Below are 22,761 nucleotides of genomic sequence, written 5' to 3' on the forward strand. Positions count from 1 at the left end.
AATTTTGAATACTCGCTTATCGGACGTTTTGCCCAAAGACCCAAGAACATTGTTGAAAACAGACCAAGCTGTGGAGATATCTCAAATGGAGAATGGGCTATACTGGCATCAAGGTGTCAAATCATGTATCGACAGGGTATTGTCGGAAATTAGTGAGCCTGTTTCTATTTCCTTAAAAATCGATGGTCTACCTGAGTATAAAAGTTCAAAGGACGAGTTTTGGCCGATATTAATGAATATCAACGAATTTCCAGATGTCGATCCGATGATCATTGGCATTTATGCAGGAAAACAGAAACCATCAAATGTGGTTTCGTTTTGAACGCCCTTTGTTAATGAGATGGAGAGAGTATGCCAGGAAGGTATAACTGTAAATGGCCATAAAGTTACGGTGACTATTAAGTGTTTTATCTGTGATTCCCTGGCAAGAGCTTTCATCAAAGGTATGTTTGAATACAACCTGAGCAGCACAAGTCAGACAAAACAGTTTGCAGCAACTTGATTGTGACTGAATTCGGTCACATATAAGTTGCAGTAACAAATGTGGAACATGTGTGCTGCTAGGGAAGCACGTTAAATATTGGAGCGTATATTCACAGTATAATTTATGTTTTAGGAACTGCTTACTTCAATGCACAACACGGTTGTCAGAAGTGTACAACTGTCGGTGAATACTCGTACATATCTCATACGAACTATTTTCCTCTGACAGTATGTCCTCCAAGAACCGATGAAGACTTTCGCAACAAAAAATACGGATCGCATCACAAGAACGATACTCCTCTGTTGAGGCTCAACATAGACATGATAAAGGATTTTCCAATCGGAGATTCACTGCATCTTGTAGACTTGGGAATTATGAAAAAGCTCTTGTTGGGATGGCGAGATGGGAAATTCGGCAAAATCAATACCAAGTGGCCTGCCAATGTCACAACTGATCTTTCCAAAAGATTACTTCAGCTTAGACTGCCTCGTGAGATCCATCGAGCGGTTCGTGGCCTAGATTGTGTAGGTCATTGGAAAGGTCTCGAGTTTCGTACATTTTTACTCTATGTATCAATTGTTGTTCTCAAGCCAATTCTCTCGTCAGATGTGTATGAACATTTTCTTTCCTTTTTCTGTGCTGTTACTATATGCTCATCAGAAAGTCATACTCACCTTTTGAAAATTGCCCACATGTTAATAATGCACTTTCTGGACCATTTCAAAGATTTTTACGGAGAAGATTATATTTCTAGCAACGTACATAATCTAAGTCACCTAGTAGATGATGTTGAACGGTTTGGTATATTGTCAAAGTTCAGCGCGTACCCTTTCGAAAACAAACTTTTCCAAATTAAGAATCTCATCAGATCTGGTAGAAAACCGCTCTCACAAATTGCTAAACGATTAAGTGAAATGAATAAAATTTCGAAAAACATTGATCTAAGTAACGATAAGAACCATTTGTCACCTGTGCTAAGGAAAGAGATGACAGATTTTGATGTTAAGGATAATCCACAATTCGTTGATAGTGAAACCAGGGCATATAAGCAAATTGAGTTAAACAGTTTTACATTGAGCAATGATTTTACGAACCAGTGGTTTTTAACAAAATCAAACGAAATTGTAGGTATGAATACCGCGTTCAAAAATGGAAGAGAGGAAGTGAAAATCAAAGGCAGTTGCTTGCGGCAACTTAATCCATTTTTCATAACACCTATACAATCTAATGTGTTGCATATTTATCGTTCACTGCGTTCAGAACATGATACCAAATTTTATAATTTGTCTGATATAAGGTGCAAAATGGTAGCTATTCCTTTGGATTCTACAGTGGATACAGTATTTATTCCATTATTGCACACTCTACCTTGCTGACTTACAAAAAATCACAATCATTTGAGGTCCTTGTATTTGTGAGAATATATGCAGGAGAAATAAATATAAGTGACACAAGCATAGCAGTTTAAAACAAAGGTTTTTTATTGTCTACATTCGATGTACCTGTTCAGCACACATCTTCACTTCCCATTTCCGGATATAGTTTTAGAATTACAAAAATCAAACGATTTTGTGATGGTGCGCCGGATAGCTTCTGCTTTTCCTACGTCTCGTACGGAGCATTTTGTAGTGTCGATATTTGAATTCAAGGTGTAGTCGTCTTATGTAAGCCATCAACACCACATTCATGCAAAACATTGAATGAGCACAAACATCGAGTGTAATAACATTTCTCATTCATTATTAATCCTCGAGTAACACAGGAACTGCTTACTTCTTCTCGTGCGTAATTCACAACGAATGCACAAACCAGCAATAGCTTCTGTAATCCAGATTTGATGTTACAAATACAATCCTTACTCGTAGTACAATCTAGATGACATTCGACCCGAACCTGATGCCGACCTGAAAAAAAAAATCCTTATTATGAAGGAAGCTTTAAATATTGAAAATACTCACAAAATCTAAGATTCACCCTTCCGTGAAGCATAATCGTTTAGATTTTGCATCCTATTTTTAGTTTATTATAAAAAAAACAACTAGTAAAGCTAAAACTTGAAATTTTGAACTCGATTTGTGTAAACACATAGCAAACGTCAAAATAACTAGTATAACATAACATAAAGCCCTAAATTACTTTTTAAACGAAGCGCCATCTAACGGAAATATTATAGGTAAACTTTAACACGTTATCAAAATTCTCCTGTATTCATGAGTTGTAGAATACCAAAAATTGGTTTATATTTTGTTTATAAATATGGGTTGACTCGTTTTACTGCAATAAATCATATTTATTCATTCAATTATATTGAAAGAAATGAATAATACCATATGTTATTAAACCGATAAACTTTATTATTTTAATGAATGTCAAAGTCAATCTGAAAAAAAAATAACGAATAGCTAAAAAAAATCTTTTTAGGTAAAGTTTTATAAGCGTGTCTGTAAGTTGCAGCAAATCGTTTTATCTGTCGAATCGAACTGAAAAATCAAATTGTCGATTTTGGCAAGTAATTTCGAAGAGTGATGCCGTTTAAAATAGTCCAGACGGTAGAAAACGGAGAGCTATGCCTCTCAATAGTGCCATCGAGGTGGGAGGACATGGGCATTCTTCGCTGGCCCAAGAAATCGGCTGTCGGCAGATTATGCCTAATCGAAGATTCTCTCCCTAGTGAAAGCTGGGAAAAAATGGCGTGTATACCAAAACGGGAATTTCGAACATACGCCGAAGCGAACTTGGAGCTGGAACGCATGGAGGCGGCACCGGACACAGAAATAGAAGAAAACGTTGAGCCGGCAGTTCAAAAAGTTGCCCGGAAAACGGCAACCAAAAATCCATTGGGCGTTAAGAAGGATTTTAACTTATTCCTGCCAAATTCGCAACTTGCGAAGAATGAATGTGCCCTAGAGGAAGAACATATCGACAGCAATGATATGGTGAGTGTCATTTTATGAAATGCTAATTTCAAAAATTATATATGTTTTGTTTTAGGCTACTCACGATGAAAATGATATGATCGAATATATGGAGGAAGAAGGCTATGGCTATGATGAGCTCGCTAACCAACAACACGTTCAAGAACTCGTTCAAGAATACAGTGTGGTTGAAGAGCATCCGTGTGCAGAATCTATTCCGAACACTGCGGAAAGTTGTGGCAACATCATACCGGATGCAACGCTGGCGGCCATTGTTGCTAATCAAACTTTATTGCATAAAAATCAACTAAAAATAATGACGAGTCTGGCACAGATAATTACATCTTTCGACATTCTAAATAAGAAGGTGTTTGTTATTGAGAAGAATGTGAAAGCTGAAACTAAGCCGGCCGAAAATGTGTTCAGGCCTGTAACAACTGTTAATGATTTGGTGCGTCTGGAAGAAGAATTAAAAAGTGATACTAAGATGCAGCAGTACGTGCGGCAGCTTAGCAGCGTCTGTGGGACGTCCGGAAAATCAGACGGGGTTACCAGTGCGTACAAGTTGATCGACTATATGGCAACGCGAGAATTCATGAATATGTGCTCCTGGACAGGACTAACTCGGGACAACACAGAGCCCCCCGCCGGAGAAGCACAAGGTGCAGTTGAGGTCAATTTGGGGAAAATTCCTCTCAAATTTTACTCGAAGTTCCGCGAACTTTTCTTCAAAGTTATCCAACTAGCGGACAAAGATTTTGCTGAATCAACCAGTGACAAATTCTTTAAAGGAATAATGAAAAACAGCAAGCAACGTTTAACATCGAAGGTCACATCTACGCATAAAAATCGACCAAAGAAATTGCAATACGGACCCAACAAAAACAACGAGAACACCCCAATCGAATGAAAGCGTCTTTGTTGAGTTGTTTATCTATATTTTCTTCCTGGTTGTTGATTACATTTTTAAGAACATGAATAAAACGTTGTAGTTAAGCATTTATTGATGTTATTTATTTTCAAGCTAGTGCTGAAATGGCCTAGGCAGTACTTGTTGTCTCCATATAGATAAGGGGCATTTCACAAATTACGTAACGCTTTAGGGGGAGGGAGGGGGTCACGTTGAGCGTTACGATCAACACAAAAAAATAAACCTTCCATACAAAAAGTATTACGTGGGGGAGGGTCATCTAATTTTACGTTACGTAATTTGTGAAAGAACCCTTAATCGTCGTCTACCACGCAATACGAAACTAGCCTTCCATCTGATTGATCCTTTAGAATTTTTAAATTCATCGTAGAGCTCAAGTATTTCACAATTCAAGACAAAATTTTCAAAACGACTTATCTGCTTTTGTAAACAAAGATTCAAACGACGATTTGACGAATCTGATAGCTCTCCCACGCAAACCAACACCATCAACAGGTAGCGGATTCCTTCACCTACCTATTGGTGGTGTTGGTTTGCGTGGGAGAGCTATCAGATTCGACAAATCGTCGTTTGAATCTTTGTTTACAAAAGCAGATAAGTCGTTTTGAAAATTTTGTCTTGAATTTTAGTATTTTAATTTTTTAGAATTTTAGTATTTTTAGAAGTTTTAGAATTTTAGAATTTTGGAATTCTAGAACTTAAGAATTTTTGAATTTTGGAAAGAAATTTGGAATTTTGGAAACTAAGAATTTTAAAACTTCAGAATTTAAAAATTTTATAATTTTATACTTAAAATTTTAGAATGTTGAATGTAAAAAATTTAGAATTTTAGAATTTTTACATTCAAGACTTTCAGAATTCTAAGATTTAAAAGCCCTAGAGTTATTTTAAAATTTTAGAATTTAGGAAGTTTTTTTTTCTTAAAATTTTATAATTTTAGGATTTTAGAATTTAAAATTTTAAAACCTAAAATTTAAAATTTTAGAATTTTAGAATATTCAAATTTTAGAATTTTAAAAGTATATAATTTCAGAAGTTTAAAATTTCAGATCTTTAGGATCTAATAATTTTAGATTTTTAAATGTTAGGTGGGTAACAAATAATCACTGTATAGTCGAGGCAGTTATATTTCTAACTAGTTGACCCGGCAGACGTTATCCTGCATAGTAGGCGAAAATGCGCGTTGTGAATCGCCCATGCCAAATTTCCATACGAATCTTAATTTTAGTTTTTCACAATTTACTCAACCTAACTCATAATTTTATCATAAGGAAATATCATATAAACCCGTCAGAAACGAAAACAAACATATTTGCTGAAAAAGTGAAGAGAATCCATCCAGTCGTTTTCGAGTTATGCGGGTACGAACACAGACCATAAGAAAATATCATATAAATCCGTCGGAAACGAATACGAACATATCTGCTGAAGAAGTGAAGAAAATTCATCTAGTCCTTTTCGAGCTATGCGGATACGAACACAGACCATTTTTATTATATAGAAGATAATATAATATATTATATTGTATATATTGTATAGCCTAGACTATACAGTGATCGTTTGTTATCCACCTGAAATTTTAAAATGTTAGAATTTCTAAATCTAGGATTTAAAATTCTAAACTTTTGAAATTATAAACTTTTAAAATTCAAAATTCCTAAATTTGAATATTCTAAAGTTTTAAAATTTGAAAAATTTTAAGATTTCTAAAATTTTAAAATTTTAAAATTCTTAAATTTTAAAATTTTTAAATTTTAAAATTCAAAAATCCTTGAATTCTAAAATTTCAAGATTTTAAAATTCTAACATTCTAAAATTCCAAATTCTAAATTTCTGAAATGCTAGAATTCTTATAGTCTTAAATCCTACAATTCTAGAATTTAAAAATTATTAAATTCTAAACTTCTTAAATTTTTAAACTCTAAGTGGAGTTCTGGTTAGAAAGTAGAGCCATACAGGAAGATCAAGCCATACAGGCAAATTAAGAATGAAAGGCTAAAAAATCTCAGCATCAAATTTACTTGGTTCTCTAATAATTTTGACAGTTCTAGTCGAAAAAGAATTTCAACTGAGAGTTGTACAGTAGGGTGGTTCAAAAAATCGATTTTGCTCCACAGTGCTCATCTAATTCTTTACCATGTTCTGAGTGTCCTCTGAAGATTTGAGCTCATTTGGATTAAAACTGATTTAGCACAAGCCGTTTTAAGTTTGCATGCAAATTAGTATGGGGAAATTTATTTTTTCATTATACTGTTAATGACGTTCCCCATTAAGCGCAGGTTAAAAGAAAACCTACATAGCTAAAGGGAATACTCAACAGCTTTCACCCAACGAAAATCGCATGTGGTTAATGGTGGCCCATACTGCCCCAAATGGTGGCTCATATTGTCCCGTATATAAAAATGCGTTTTGGAATTGCTGGAATGCATGTTTGAAAATGTTTTGTTTTCAATATGTGTTCCCATATTGAAAACAAAACATTTTCAAACATGCATTCCAGCAATTCCAAAACGCATTTTTCACCATTCATCGACGTAATATGAAAGGTAACACTCCCTAGTATAAGTCAACTACATTTAAATGATGATTTGTTGAGCTTTTCAGCGCTTTTCGAAACGATTTCCTTAGGTGGCCCATATTGCCCGATCACCTCTATGTCCTGTGTACACCGGGGAAATAAAATTGCTTCAGAAAGTTGTCATAGTAACTTACAAAAGATAGAAGAAAATACCTTCGAGATGTCTAACTTTGGAACACAAAACAATGACAATTATTCTAACAAATATGACTGAAAGAGCTGGACGCATTAATCAAACTGCTTAAAACGTAGCTCCTTACAAAACAGTCTTCCTTTAACATTTTCTTAAAAACTTGACTCTTTACCGGTCGCTAATAAACGGGCTGCTAAAACAGTAGCGCAGCTGACAGCTGAATAAATTTGGTAGCGTGGTAAGAGCGCTGCTATTTAACGTTACCGGTGCGAAATACAGCAACCAAATTGATAGCCGAAAACAGGGACTGATACGAAAAAGAGTGACTAAACTAAAATGGCAGCGCAGTGCGGATTATCAAAATACTCGCGGCCGATAATGATGCTCTAAGTTTGGAAGATGATATGCATTTCTATATCATTATCTTAAATTGGAGATGGCGAGTTCGATTCTCGGTCCAGTCTAGGATGTTTTCGGGTTGGAAACATTCTCGACGCCCTAAGAATAGTGTATCCATTGTACTTGCCACACAAGATACATACTCATGCAATGGCGGGCATAGAAAAAGTCTTCAATTAATAAATGAGGAAATGCTAATAGAATACTAAGTTGAAAAGCAGGCCAAGTTCCAGTTGGAATGTAGAGCCATTTAAGAAGAAGAATTAAGTGCAGCGATTGCCATAGACTACAACCACATGATGATCACCTGATGATTTTATTGCTGAACATATTACAAAGGGAAGGTTTTAAATTGATAACTCCTGCTAGCATTTGTTTCCCAACTGAACATTATTGGTTTGTCAATGTAACATTCACTACGCTCCTTGCAGATTTCGGCCTGGATGATAATCATCTATGCTCATATTTCAAAAAAAATAAATACGATGCTGGATTGCGTGCTCCAACCGTCGCTCTGGAATTTCCTGTGGTTAAAATCCTTCATTTTCCAATTTAACATTAATCTGAAAATAAAGCAAAATTAACGTATCATATTGCGCCAGATAAAACAATGGAATACCTTAAATACTTTATAAAATAAATATCAATTTGGAACAACAACTTTTGCGACGACAAAATTTAAAGAATAAAAAACCAAAACTATCCAAGTTTTTTAAAGTAAACGGGCGTAAACCACAAAAGAGAGTGTTTATCTTTAAATAAAAAAGTGAGTGTAATCTAGATAGCTAACAAAAAAAAACTTTTGTTTCAATATAATAAAACACTTTCATATTTGTTTAAATGTAATAAAACACTAACAGACCCATAGTACATATTCACTTATTAAAAATGTAAAAATCTACGGTGAACGTTTCTGCAACTTACGTCGTGTTCTAAATTGAATTCAGAAGTTTCGAACGTGCAATGATTGTATTTGATTAAATAAATATAGGCTTTTTCAAATGTTTGCCCGGTGTGGTTTCAACATATTCATAATAGATGGCACTGTCAATCGGAGAATTACATTTTAGCGGCACTTCTCAAAATGCCTATACTTATACTAAAATACTCAATTATAATAATAAGATAATAAGACAACAGTATTACATCACACTGTCCCGCTATACATGATTTGCATGTCCGAATCACACTAAATACCTATGATATTCATAAAGATATGTAAGTCGATTCAGTCGTTATGATCTGTTATGATTACCATGTCACAATAAACATATTATGTTTTTTTCAAAGTTACACTATAGTCTGTTTTTTTTCAATCAGAACCCATGTATCTATGAGTTTATTGCTACTCCATGTATATATGTGGAAAGGGTGAGAAAAGTGTCACCATTAGGAAAAAATGTTCAGTCAAAAATCACAATAAATATGGTAATGTTTAATTACAAATATATTGAAAGGAACATTGAGATAATATTATGTTTGTTTTTCAGTTCAGCAGCTATGACGACTTTGCGCATGCTAATCCCCGATGTGGCAAGGCTGTATACCTATACTGATAGACGGATGCAGAAATAATTTCAAGCCCGCAGATTTGGAACTACTTCAATTATAGTCATGTAGACCATCCACAGAATACGTGCAAATATCAGCTTGGTGAAATACTCCTACAAAAGTCCTACAGGAAATGACGGTCTTGCCATGATTTGCTCTATAGTTGGCTGGTGGGTTTTATGATTCTGCTTAAATTTGGCGTGATAGCATATTCAAGTGTTTTGTTACCAAATTTATGAAAGAGCACGGGGTGAACCGGCCTAGGGCCGAAAACCTTGTTAATAAAAACACTAATAATGAACAATTGACTAAAAAGCAACTGGCCATTGAAGAATTAAACCTATAAGATTCCTCCTAACTCTTTTTATATGTTCAAGCACAAAGTTCGAATTAATATATAAGTGTACTAAATACTTGTCATTTTATGAATAAACGAATGAAAATTCAATGTAAAGATGTAATATATTCAATTTATTTGAGGTCTGTAAATCATATTGCGATGATCATTGCTTGGTTTTTCGATTTCATTGGGAGACTGCCACAAGACGGTAACTTACTCAACACAAATAAACATTAACGATCACAGTTGTTGAGTTATGATGTATACATATCAGTATTATGCAAATTATGGGTTTCCATTAGATATAAAACATGTTTTCGTGCATTTATTTGTCGCATTGCACTTGAAAGTTATGAAGTTGGTCGATTCGACAGATTTGCCGTTGACTTGTATTGATAATCGCTTACTCGACTATATTCACCTAGATATTCACAGTATCTCACAAATGTGGGAATTTGTTTATTGAAGTTTTGTATCCATCAAGGCATCAAATAATAAATATAATATATTTTTGTACAATTTTGCCTATTAAGTAATAAAAGATCATGGCAGATTTATTACAACTTGACATTAACCAATTTGATTTATTATGGTTGGTTGTAAGACAACATTAGGGCTTGCGAAAAGCATTTAAAAGAGCAACTCAAATTTGTCTTATAATGCACTTGAAAACAATCATACGTCACTTCATAAATCAAAAAAGTGGTGAATATTTTGAGTTTATTAGCTTAGTTTAAAACGGTTTTATTGATAACCTCAACCGTGTAATAAGATTTGACAGCCGTGGTATCATACATGACCGTTATAAATTCACAAGCTTTGAGTGTTTCTTCAATAAAACCATTATAAAATTTAAATAAAACCAAGCAGCTTCTGATTTGTTACTTGGGAATAATGCTAGTATAAACCTTTTCAAGTTTTCTTATTTCCTTCAGATGGCGTGGTATTTATATTACACCATCTGTCGGAAATTCACAATAAATTACCTTCTCTGTAGTATTGCAGATTTATGGGTATATTAGAAAACGCAATTACACTCAATGCGCAAAAAATGCATTGTGGTAAATGCGAAATGATATCGCATATATTTAAAATGAAAAAAATCATTGCTGCTTGATAAAATATAATTGTTGGTAATCTGTGTTCCATTGTAGCAGCCTAATATAGATACGAATTGTGGGTTATTTAGCTGCTCTTGGATATAACTACAGAAAATAGTACTGATAGATTTAAGCTTTATGTGGTACGTCATACGATCTGGTGCGACCTACTGTGGAAATACATGCTTCTGATTCAAATTCGAAATCATTGCTCGCGTACAATTTTAATCAGTGCTGATTTACCTCTAAGTGATTCAAGATGGATCCGTGGAAAAAAATTAAAGCCTCCGGTACGTTCAAGCGAAATGTTAAAAAGAATTTCAATAATATTTTGAAAATGAACTCACAATTATACGAAAGAATGTGCAAATCACAGACTTCTGGTTCCGAAAGTAGTTCTGAAACAAGCACAAGTCAGGTGGAAATTATGCCGCCCCAAACATTTGAAGCAGTTCCATCACCAACTCGTTTCGAACCATCTGTAGATTTCCTTGAGTCCTCGGAACAGATATCTGACGATAGAGAGGACTATTCTGAACATGAACCAGAAGATGAAACTTTTGCCAACCTGCGTCTTTTGACCGATTTACAAACGTGGGCTGTGAAGAACAACATTCGGCAGTCGTCATTAAAAGAACTTCTGTTAATTTTGAATACTCGCTTATCGGACGTTTTGCCCAAAGACCCAAGAACATTGTTGAAAACAGACCAAGCTGTGGAGATATCGCAAATGGAGAATGGGCTATACTGGCATCAAGGTGTCAAATCATGTATCGACAGGGTATTCTCGGAAATCAGTGAGCCTATTTCTATTTCCTTAAAAATAAATATCGATGGTCTACCTGTGTATAAAAGTTCAAAGGACGAGTTTTGGCCGATATTGATGAATATCAACGAATTTCCAGATGTCGATCCGATGATCATTGGCATTTATGCAGGCAAACAGAAACCATCAAATGTGGTTTCGTTTTTAACGCCCTTCGTAAATGAGATGGAGAGAGTATGCCAGGAAGGTATAACTGTAAATGGCCATAAAGTTACGGTGACTATTAAGTGTTTTATCTGTGATTCCCCGGCAAGAGCTTTCATCAAAGGTATGTTTGAATACAACCCGAGCAGCACAAGTCAGACAAAAACGGTTGCAGCAACTTGATTGTGACTGAATTCGGTCACATATAAGTTGCAGTAACAAATGTGGAACATGTGTGCTGCTAGGGAAGCACGTTAAATATTGGAGCGTATATTCACAGTATAATTTATGTTTTAGGAACTGCTTACTTCAATGCACAACACGGTTGTCAGAAGTGTACAACTGTCGGTGAATACTCGTACATATCTCATACGAACTATTTTCCTCTGACAGTATGTCCTCCAAGAACCGATGAAGACTTTCGCAACAAAAAATACGGATCGCATCACAAGAACGATACTCCTCTGTTGAGGCTCAACATAGACATGATAAAGGATTTTCCAATCGGAGATTCACTGCATCTTGTAGACTTGGGAATTATGAAAAGCTCTTGTTGGGATGGCGAGATGGGAAATTCGGCAAAATCAATACCAAGTGGCCTGCCAATGTCACAACTGATCTTTCCAAAGATTACTTCAGCTTAGACTGCCTCGTGAGATCCATCGAGCGGTTCGTGGCCTAGATTGTGTAGGTCATTGGAAAGGTCTCGAGTTTCGTACATTTTTACTCTATGTATCAATTGTTGTTCTCAAGCCAATTCTCTCGTCAGATGTGTATGAACATTTTCTTTCCTTTTTCTGTGCTGTTACTATATGCTCATCAGAAAGTCATACTCACCTTTTGAAAATTGCCCACATGTTAATAATGCACTTTCTGGACCATTTCAAAGATTTTTACGGAGAAGATTATATTTCTAGCAACGTACATAATCTAAGTCACCTAGTAGATGATGTTGAACGGTTTGGTATATTGTCAAAGTTCAGCGCGTACCCTTTCGAAAACAAACTTTTCCAAATTAAGAATCTCATCAGATCTGGTAGAAAACCGCTCTCACAAATTGCTAAACGATTAAGTGAAATGAATAAAATTTCGAAAAACATTGATCTAAGTAACGATAAGAACCATTTGTCACCTGTGCTAAGGAAAGAGATGACAGATTTTGATGTTAAGGATAATCCACAATTCGTTGATAGTGAAACCAGGGCATATAAGCAAATTGAGTTAAACAGTTTTACATTGAGCAATGATTTTACGAACCAGTGGTTTTTAACAAAATCAAACGAAATTGTAGGTATGAATACCGCGTTCAAAAATGGAAGAGAGGAAGTGAAAATCAAAGGCAGTTGCTTGCGGCAACTTAATCCATTTTTCATAACACCTATACAATCTAATGTGTTGCATATTTATCGTTCACTGCGTTCAGAACATGATACCAAATTTTATAATTTGTCTGATATAAGGTGCAAAATGGTAGCTATTCCTTTGGATTCTACAGTGGATACAGTATTTATTCCATTATTGCACACTCTACCTTGCTGACTTACAAAAAATCACAATCATTTGAGGTCCTTGTATTTGTGAGAATATATGCAGGAGAAATAAATATAAGTGACACAAGCATAGCAGTTTAAAACAAAGGTTTTTTATTGTCTACATTCGATGTACCTGTTCAGCACACATCTTCACTTCCCATTTCCGGATATAGTTTTAAAATTACAAAAATCAAACGATTTTGTGATGGTGCGCCGGATAGCTTCTGCTTTTCCTACGTCTCGTACAGAGCATTTTGTAGTGTCGATATTTGAATTCAAGGTGTAGTCGTCTTATGTAAGCCATCAACACCACATTCATGCAAAACATTGAATGAGCACAAACATCGAGTGTAATAACATTTCTCATTCATTATTAATCCTCGAGTAACACAGGAACTGCTTACTTCTTCTCGTGCGTAATTCACAACGAATGCACAAACCAGCAATAGCTTCTGTAATCCAGATTTGATGTTACAAATACAATCCTTACTCGTAGTACAATCTAGATGACATTCGACCCGAACCTGATGCCGACCTGAAAAAAAAAATCCTTATTATGAAGGAAGCTTTAAATATTGAAAATACTCACAAAATCTAAGATTCACCCTTCCGTGAAGCATAATCGTTTAGATTTTGCATCCTATTTTTAGTTTATTATAAAAAAAACAACTAGTAAAGCTAAAACTTGAAATTTTGAACTCGATTTGTGTAAACACATAGCAAACGTCAAAATAACTAGTATAACATAACATAAAGCCCTAAATTACTTTTTAAACGAAGCGCCATCTAACGGAAATATTATAGGTAAACTTTAACACGTTATCAAAATTCTCCTGTATTCATGAGTAGTAGAATACCAAAAATTGGTTTATATTTTGTTTAAAAATATGGGTTGACTCGTTTTACTGCAATAAATCATATATATTGATTCAATAATTCAATTATATTGAAAGAAATGAATAATACCATATGTTATTAAACCGATAAACTTTATTATTTTAATAAAAGTCAAAGTCAATCTGAAAAAAAAACGAATAGCTAAAAAAAATCTTTTTAGGTAAAGTTTTATAAGCGTGTCTGTAAGTTGCAGCAAATCGTTTTATCTGTCGAATCGAACTGAAAAATCAAATTGTCGATTTTGGCAAGTAATTTCGAAGAGTGATGCCGTTTAAAATAGTCCAGACGGTAGAAAACGGAGAGCTATGCCTCTCAATAGTGCCATCGAGGTGGGAGGACATGGGCATTCTTCGCTGGCCCAAGAAATCGGCTGTCGGCAGATTATGCCTAATCGAAGATTCTCTCCCTAGTGAAAGCTGGGAAAAAATGGCGTGTATACCAAAACGGAATTTCGAACATACGCCGAAGCGAACTTGGAGCTGGAACGCATGGAGGCGGCACCGGACACAGAAATAGAAGAAAACGTTGAGCCAGCAGTTCAAAAAGTTGCCCGGAAAACGGCAACCAAAAATCCATTGGGCGTTAAGAAGGATTTTAACTTATTCCTGCCAAATTCGCAACTTGCGAAGAATGAATGTGCCCTAGAGGAAGAACATATCGACAGCAATGATATGGTGAGTGTCATTTTATGAAATGCTAATTTCAAAATTATATATGTTTTGTTTTAGGCTACTCACGATGAAAATGATATGATCGAATATATGGAGGAAGAAGGCTATGGCTATGATGAGCTCGCTAACCAACAACACGTTCAAGAACTCGTTCAAGAATACAGTGTGGTTGAAGAGCATCCGTGTGCAGAATCTATTCCGAACACTGCGGAAAGTTGTGGCAACATCATACCGGATGCAACGCTGGCGGCCATTGTTGCTAATCAAACTTTATTGCATAAAATCAACTAAAAATAATGACGAGTCTGGCACAGATAATTACATCTTTCGACATTCTGAATAAGAAGGTGTTAGTTATTGAGAAAAATGTTCAAACTGCAACTAAGCCAACCGAAAATGCGTTCTGGCTCGTAACAACTGTTAACGATTTGGTGCGTCTGGAAGAAGAATTAAAAAGTGATACAAAGATGCAGCAGTACGAGCGGCAGCTCAGCAGCGTCTGTGGGACGTCCGGAAAATCAGACGGGGTTACCAGTGCGTACAAGTTGATCGACTATATGGCAACGCGAGAATTCATGAATATGTGCTCCTGGACAGGACTAACTCAGGACAACACAGAGCCCCCGCCGGCGAAGCACAAGGTGCAGTTGAGGTCAATTTGGGGAAAATTCTTCTCAAATTTTACTCTGAGATCCTCGAACTTTTCCTAAAAGCTATCCAACTAGCGGACAAAGTTTTTGCTGAATCAACCAGTGATACATTCTTTGAAAGAATAATGAAAAACAGCAAGCAGCGTTTAACATAGAAGGTCACATCTGCGCATAAAAATCCGCCAAAGAAATTGCAATACGGACCCAACAAAAACAACGAGAACACCCCAATCGAATGAAAGCGTCTTTGTTGAGTTGTTTATCTATATTTTCTTCCTGGTTGTTGATTACATTTTAAGAACATGAATAAAACGTTGTAGTTAAGCATTTATTGATGTTATTTATTTTCAAGCTAGTGCTGAAATGGCCTAGGCAGTACTTGTTGTCTCCATATAGATAAGGGGTATTTCACAAATTACGTAACGCTTTAGGGAGGAGGGGGTCACGTTGAGCGTTACGATCAACACAAAAAAATAAACCTTCCATACAAAAAGTATTACGTGGGGGAGGGTCATCTAATTTTACGTTACGTAATTTGTGAAAGAACCCTTAATCGTCGTCTACCACGCAATACGAAACTAGCCTTCCATCTGATTGATCCTTTAGAATTTTTAAATTCATCGTAGAGCTCAAGTATTTCACAATTCAAGACAAAATTTTCAAAACGACTTATCTGCTTTTGTAAACAAAGATTCAAACGACGATTTGACGAATCTGATAGCTCTCCCACGCAAACCAACACCATCAACAGGTAGCGGATTCCTTCACCTACCTATTGGTGGTGTTGGTTTGCGTGGGAGAGCTATCAGATTCGACAAATCGTCGTTTGAATCTTTGTTTACAAAAGCAGATAAGTCGTTTTGAAAATTTTGTCTTGAATTTTAGTATTTTAATTTTTTAGAATTTTAGTATTTTTAGAAGTTTTAGAATTTTAGAATTTTGGAATTCTAGAACTTAAGAATTTTTGAATTTTGGAAAGAAATTTGGAATTTTGGAAACTAAGAATTTTAAAACTTCAGAATTTAAAAATTTTATAATTTTATACTTAAAATTTTAGAATGTTGAATGTAAAAAATTTAGAATTTTAGAATTTTTACATTCAAGACTTTCAGAATTCTAAGATTTAAAAGCCCTAGAGTTATTTTAAAATTTTAGAATTTAGGAAGTTTTTTTTTCTTAAAATTTTATAATTTTAGGATTTTAGAATTTAAAATTTTAAAACCCTAAAATTTAAAATTTTTAGAATTTTAGAATATTCAAATTTTAGAATTTTAAAAGTATATAATTTCAGAAGTTTAAAATTTCAGATCTTTAGGATCTAATAATTTTAGATTTTTTAAATGTTAGGTGGGTAACAAATAATCACTGTATAGTCGAGGCAGTTATATTTCTAACTAGTTGACCCGGCAGACGTTGTCCTGCATAGTAGGCGAAAATGCGCGTTGTGAATCGCCCATGCCAAATTTCCATACGAATCTTAATTTTAGTTTTTCACAATTTACTCAACCTAACTCATAATTTTATCATAAGGAAATATCATATAAACCCGTCAGAAACGAAAACAAACATATCTGCTGAAGAAGTGAAGAAAATCCATCTAGTCGTTTTCGAGTTATGCGGATACGAACACAGACCATAAGAAAATATCATATAAATCCGTCGGAAACGAATACGAACATATCTGCTGAAGATGTGAAGAAAATTCATCCAGTCCTTTTCGAGCTATGCGGATACGAACACAGACCATTTTTATTATATAGAAAATAATATAATATATTATTAGAAATATAACTGCCTAGACTATACAGTGATCGTTTGTTATCCACCTGAAATTTTAAAATGTTAGAATTTCTAAATCTAGGATTTAAAATTCTAAACTTTTGAAATTATAAACTTTAGAATTCAAAATTCCTAAATTTGAATATTCTAAAATTTTAAAATTTTAAAATTCTTAAATTTTAAAATTTTAAAATTTTAAAATTCTTAAATTTTAAAATTTTTAAATTTTTAAATTCAAAAATCCTTGAATTCTAAAATTTCAAGGTTTTAAAATTCTAACATTCTAAAATTCCAAATTCTAAATTTCTGAAATGCTAGAATTCTTATAGTCTTAAATCCTACAATTCTAGAATTTAAAAATTATTAAATTCTAAACTTCTTAAATTTTTAAACTCTAAGTGGAGTTCTGGTTAGAAAGTAGAGCCATACAGGAAGATCAAGCCATACAGGCAAATTAAGAATGAAAGGCTAAAAAATCTCAGCATCAAATTTACTTGGTTCTCTAATAATTTTGACAGTTCTAGTCGAAAAAGAATTTCAACTGAGAGTTGTACAGTAGGGTGGTTCAAAAAATCGATTTTGCTCCACAGTGCTCATCTAATTCTTTACCATGTTCTGAGTGTCCTCTGAAGATTTGAGCTCATTTGGATTAAAACTGATTTAGCACAAGCCGTTTTAAGTTTGCATGCAAATTAGTATGGGGAAATTTATTTTTTCATTATACTGTTAATGACGTTCCCCATTAAGCGCAGGTTAAAAGAAAACCTACATAGCTAAAGGGAATACTCAACAGCTTTCACCCAACGAAAATCGCATGTGGTTAATGGTGGCCCATACTGCCCCAAATGGTGGCTCATATTGTCCCGTATATAAAAATGCGTTTTGGAATTGCTGGAATGCATGTTTGAAAATGTTTTGTTTTCAATATGTGTTCCCATATTGAAAACAAAACATTTTCAAACATGCATGCCAGCAATTCCAAAACGCATTTTTCACCATTCATCGACGTAATATGAAAGGTAACACTCCCTAGTATAAGTCAACTACATTTAAATGATGATTTGTTGAGCTTTTCAGTGCTTTTCGAAACGATTTCCTTAGGTGGCCCATATTGCCCGATCACCTCTATGTCCTGTGTACACCGGGGAAATAAAATTGCTTCAGAAAGTTGTCATAGTAACTTACAAAAGATAGAAGAAAATACCTTCGAGATGTCTAACTTTGGAACACAAAACAATGACAATTATTCTAACAAATATGACTGAAAGAGCTGGACGCATTAATCAAACTGCTTAAAACGTAGCTCCTTACAAAACAGTCTTCCTTTAACATTTTCTTAAAAACTTGACTCTTTACCGGTCGCTAATAAACGGGCTGCTAAAACAGTAGCGCAGCTGACAGCTGAATAAATTTGGTAGCGTGGTAAGAGCGCTGCTATTTAACGTTACCGGTGCGAAATACAGCAACCAAATTGATAGCCGAAAACAGGGACTGATACGAAAAGAGTGACTAAACTAAAATGGCAGCGCAGTGCGGATTATCAAAATACTCGCGGCCGATAATGATGCTCTAAGTTTGGAAGATGATATGCATTTCTATATCATTATCTTAAATTGGAGATGGCGAGTTCGATTCTCGGTCCAGTCTAGGATGTTTTCGGGTTGGAAACATTCTCGACGCCCTAAGAATAGTGTATCCATTGTACTTGCCACACAAGATACATACTCATGCAATGGCGGGCATAAAAAAGCCTTTAATTAATAAATGAGGAAATGCTAATAGATTACTAAGTTGAAAAGCAGGCCAAGTTCCAGTTGGAATGTAGAGCCATTTAAGAAGAAGAATTAAGTGCAGCAATTGCCATAGACTACAACCACATGATGATCACCTGATGATTTTATTGCTGAACATATTACAAAGGGAAGGTTTTAAATTGATAACTCCTGCTAGCATTTGTTCCCCAACTGAACATTATTGGTTTGTCAATGTAACATTCACTACGCTCCTTGCAGATTTCGGCCTGGATGATAATCATCTATGCTCATATTTCAAAAAAAATAAATACGATGCTGGATTGCGTGCTCCAACCGTCGCTCTGGAATTTCCTGTGGTTAAAATCCTTCATTTTCCAATTTAACATTAATCTGAAAATAAAGCAAAATTAACGTATCATATTGCGCCAGATAAAACAATGGAATACCTTAAATACTTTATAAAATAAATATCAATTTGGAAGAACAAATTTTGCGACGACAAAATTTAAAGAATAAAAAACCAAAACTATCCAAGTTTTTTAAAGTAAACGGGCGTAAACCACAAAAGAGAGTGTTTATCTTTAAATAAAAAAGTGAGTGTAATCTAGATAGCTAACAAAAAAAAACTTTTGTTTCAATATAATAAAACACTTTCATATTTGTTTAAATGTAATAAAACACTAACAGACCCATAGTACATATTCACTTATTAAAAATGTAAAAATCTACGGTGAACGTTTTTTGCAACTTACGTCGTGTTCTAAATTGAATTCAGAAGTTTCGAACGTGCAATGATTGTATTTGATTAAATAAATATAGGCTTTTTCAAATGTTTGCCCGGTGTGGTTTCAACATATTCATAATAGATGGCACTGTCAATCGGAGAATTACATTTTAGCGGCACTTCTCAAAATGCCTATACTTATACTAAAATACTCAATTATTATAATAAGATAATAAGACAACAGTATTACATCACACTATCCCGCTATACATGATTTGCATGTCCGAATCACACTAAATACCTATGATATTCATAAAGATATGTAAGTCGATTCAGTCGTTATGATCTGTTATGATTACCATGTCACAATAAACATATTATGTTTTTTTCAAAGTTACACTATAGTCTGTTTTTTTTCAATCAGAACCCATGTATCTATGAGTTTATTGCTACTCCATGTATATATGTGGAAAGGGTGAGAAAAGTGTCACCATTAGGAAAAAATGTTCAGTCAAAAATCACAATAAATATGGTAATGTTTAATTACAAATATATTGAAAGGAACATTGAGATAATATTATGTTTGTTTTTCAGTTCAGCAGCTATGACGACTTTGCGCATGCTAATCCCCGATGTGGCAAGGCTGTATACCTATACTGATAGACGGATGCAGAAATAATTTCAAGCCCGCAGATTTGGAACTACTTCAATTATAGTCATGTAGACCATCCACAGAATACGTGCAAATATCAGCTTGGTGAAATACTCCTACAAAAGTCCTACAGGAAATGACGGTCTTGTCATGATTTGCTCTATAGTTGGCTGGTGGGTTTTATGATTCTGCTTAAATTTGGCGTGATAGCATATTCAAGTGTTTTGTTACCAAATTTATGAAAGAGCACCGGTGAACCGGCCTAGGGCCGAAAACCTTGTTAATAAAAACACTAATAATGAACAATTGACTAAAAAGCAACTGGCCATTGAAGAATTAAACCTATCAGATTCCTCCTAACTCTTTTTATATGTTCAAGCACAAAGTTCACAAAGTTCGAATTAATATATAAGTGTACTAAATACTTGTCATTTTATGAATAAACGAATGAAAATTCAATGTAAAGATGTAATATATTCAATTTATTTGAGGTCTGTAAATCATATTGCGATGATCATTGCTTGGTTTTTCGATTTCATTGGGAGACTGCCACAAGACGGTAACTTACTCAACACAAATAAACATTAACGATCACAGTTGTTGAGTTATGATGTATACATATCAGTATTATGCAAATTATGGGTTTCCATTAGATATAAAACATGTTTTCGTGCATTTATTTGTCGCATTGCACTTGAAAGTTATGAAGTTGGTCGATTCGACAGATTTGCCGTTGACTTGTATTGATAATCGCTTACTCGACTATATTCACCTAGATATTCACAGTATCTCACAAATGTGGGAATTTGTTTATTGAAGTTTTGTATCCATCAAGGCATCAAATAATAAATATAATATATTTTTGTACAATTTTGCCTATTAAGTAATAAAAGATCATGGCAGATTTATTACAACTTGACATTAACCAATTTGATTTATTATGGTTGGTTGTAAGACAACATTAGGGCTTGCGAAAAGCATTTAAAAGAGCAACTCAAATTTGTCTTATAATGCACTTGAAAACAATCATACGTCACTTCATAAATCAAAAAGTGGTGAATGTTTTGAGTTTATTAAGCTTAGTTTAAAACGGTTTTATTGATAACCTCAACCGTGTAATAAGATTTGACAGCCGTGGTATCATACATGACCGTTATAAATTCACAAGCTTTGAGTGTTTCTTCAATAAAACCATTATAAAATTTAAATAAAACCAAGCAGCTTCTGATTTGTTACTTGGGAAGTCCAGGTATATGAGATGTTTTAAGATCTCCAAATTGCCCTGGAGTTTAAATCAAATGGCCTATCGAATCAACCAAAGCATTCATGATGTCCAAAGCCGTGGTATCAACTCAATTATGTTCTCTGAATATTTGTCTTTCACTTGCGTCTCAAAACAAGGCATATAGGCTGTTGTAAGATCTCAAATTGTCCTGGAGTTTGAATCAAATGGTCTAATGAATCAACCAAGGCTTTCACGAGTTCCCCAGCCGCGGTGTCAACCCAATTTTGTCTTCTGAGTATTAGTCTTTCACTTGCGTCTCAAATTTTAGCATGAAAGATGTTGTAAGATCTCCAAATTGTCCTGGAGTTTGAATCAAATAGTCTACCAAATCAACCAAGACTATCACGATGTCTTCAGTCTTGGTATCAACTCAATTATATTCTTCGAGTATTTGTCTTCACTTATCTCAAATCAAGGCATATGAGGTGTTGTAAGATCTCAAAGTTATCCTGGAGTTTGGATAGCTTGCGAATTGCGTCTCAAATTCTGGCATGTAAGATGTCGTTCTAAAGATTGAATCAAATGGTCAATCGAGTCAACTAAGGCTTCCATTATGTCCCCAGCCACGATATCAACGTCATTATGTTCACTATGTGTATTTAGATTACTTACCAAAAGAAAAACTACTTGAATGATATCCTTAGCAACAGTATCACCCCAATTGTGCTCTCCTAGAATTTATAGTTTACTTGCGATCCTTGCCTGGAACTATGTCCCCAATGAAGTTGTGTTCTCAATTTTTTTTTCATCTTTATTAGCGAGGCTTTCAGCCCTAGGCTGACTCACCTTGGTTCCCAATTATGTCATTCGAGCACATGAACATATTTTATTCATGAAGATGACATGGTCCAGGTTCTCCAAATTGACCTATGTGCCCAGCAAAATACTCGAGAGATATAATTGGGTTGTTTGTTTATGAGGTTTCATCACCGCGAGAAACTCATTGATTGAGTAAGCAGAGGGCCATTGAAGAACAACACGAAATTACGTTTCAACTTCTATACAATTTCATACTTATCGCTCGCTTGCGATAACTTTCAATTCTGTGCTTCATCGTGCTTTGTAAACATGCTCCCTTCCACTTTGAGCTTAGGTAGTTCGATCTCACCGATAAAAGCCAATGAAAATCAATCAATAATTGGGTTGATTCCGGGCATCATGAAGCCTTGATTGTTGCGGCAGACAATGATTGAAACTCCAGGACAATTTGGATATCTTAGAATAACTCATATGCCTACATTTGAGACGCGAGCGAACGACAAATACTCGGAGAACATAATTGGGTTGTTACCGCGGCTGGGGACATCATGGAAGCCTTGGTTGATCCGGCAGACCATTTGATTCAAACTCCAGGACGATTTTTAGATCTTACTACATCTCATATGTCTGGATTTGAGAAGCAAGTGAAAGAAAAAT

At 34.7% G+C, this 22,761-nt stretch overlaps 2 protein-coding genes and 3 long non-coding RNA genes across 5 annotated transcripts; 3 read left to right on the forward strand and 2 right to left on the reverse strand.

Moving 5' to 3' along the window:
- The first annotated feature begins 340 nt into the window (after positions 1-340).
- LOC134221956 (uncharacterized) lies at positions 341-2,384 on the forward strand. The gene is made up of 2 exons (XM_062701119.1): positions 341-443; positions 617-2,384. The coding sequence occupies exons 1-2, from the start codon at positions 341-343 to the stop codon at positions 1,858-1,860; spliced, it is 1,347 nt and encodes a 448-aa protein (XP_062557103.1). The 3' UTR covers positions 1,861-2,384.
- A 527-nt stretch (positions 2,385-2,911) lies between these two features.
- On the forward strand, positions 2,912-4,736 carry LOC134220002 (uncharacterized). The gene is made up of 2 exons (XM_062698923.1): positions 2,912-3,420; positions 3,476-4,736. Exons 1-2 carry the CDS (start codon positions 3,010-3,012, stop codon positions 4,307-4,309), a joined length of 1,245 nt encoding a protein of 414 aa, XP_062554907.1. The 5' UTR covers positions 2,912-3,009; the 3' UTR covers positions 4,310-4,736.
- Positions 4,737-7,716: 2,980 nt separating this feature from the next.
- LOC134220215 (uncharacterized) lies at positions 7,717-8,550 on the reverse strand. Its single transcript, XR_009981806.1, has 2 exons — positions 8,060-8,550; positions 7,717-8,003 (listed from the first exon to the last, which is right to left on the reverse strand). It is a non-coding gene; the product is annotated as an uncharacterized LOC134220215 (long non-coding RNA).
- Positions 8,551-18,774: 10,224 nt separating this feature from the next.
- On the reverse strand, positions 18,775-19,352 carry LOC134222105 (uncharacterized). Its single transcript, XR_009982401.1, has 2 exons — positions 19,131-19,352; positions 18,775-19,074 (listed from the first exon to the last, which is right to left on the reverse strand). It is a non-coding gene; the product is annotated as an uncharacterized LOC134222105 (long non-coding RNA).
- A 415-nt stretch (positions 19,353-19,767) lies between these two features.
- LOC134222104 (uncharacterized) lies at positions 19,768-20,550 on the forward strand. Its single transcript, XR_009982400.1, has 2 exons — positions 19,768-19,940; positions 20,003-20,550. It is a non-coding gene; the product is annotated as an uncharacterized LOC134222104 (long non-coding RNA).
- Positions 20,551-22,761: the final 2,211 nt, after the last annotated feature.

This window comes from Armigeres subalbatus, chromosome 3 (assembly GCF_024139115.2).
Source record: "Armigeres subalbatus isolate Guangzhou_Male chromosome 3, GZ_Asu_2, whole genome shotgun sequence".
In the NCBI taxonomy this organism is placed as follows: Eukaryota; Metazoa; Arthropoda; class Insecta; order Diptera; family Culicidae; genus Armigeres; species Armigeres subalbatus.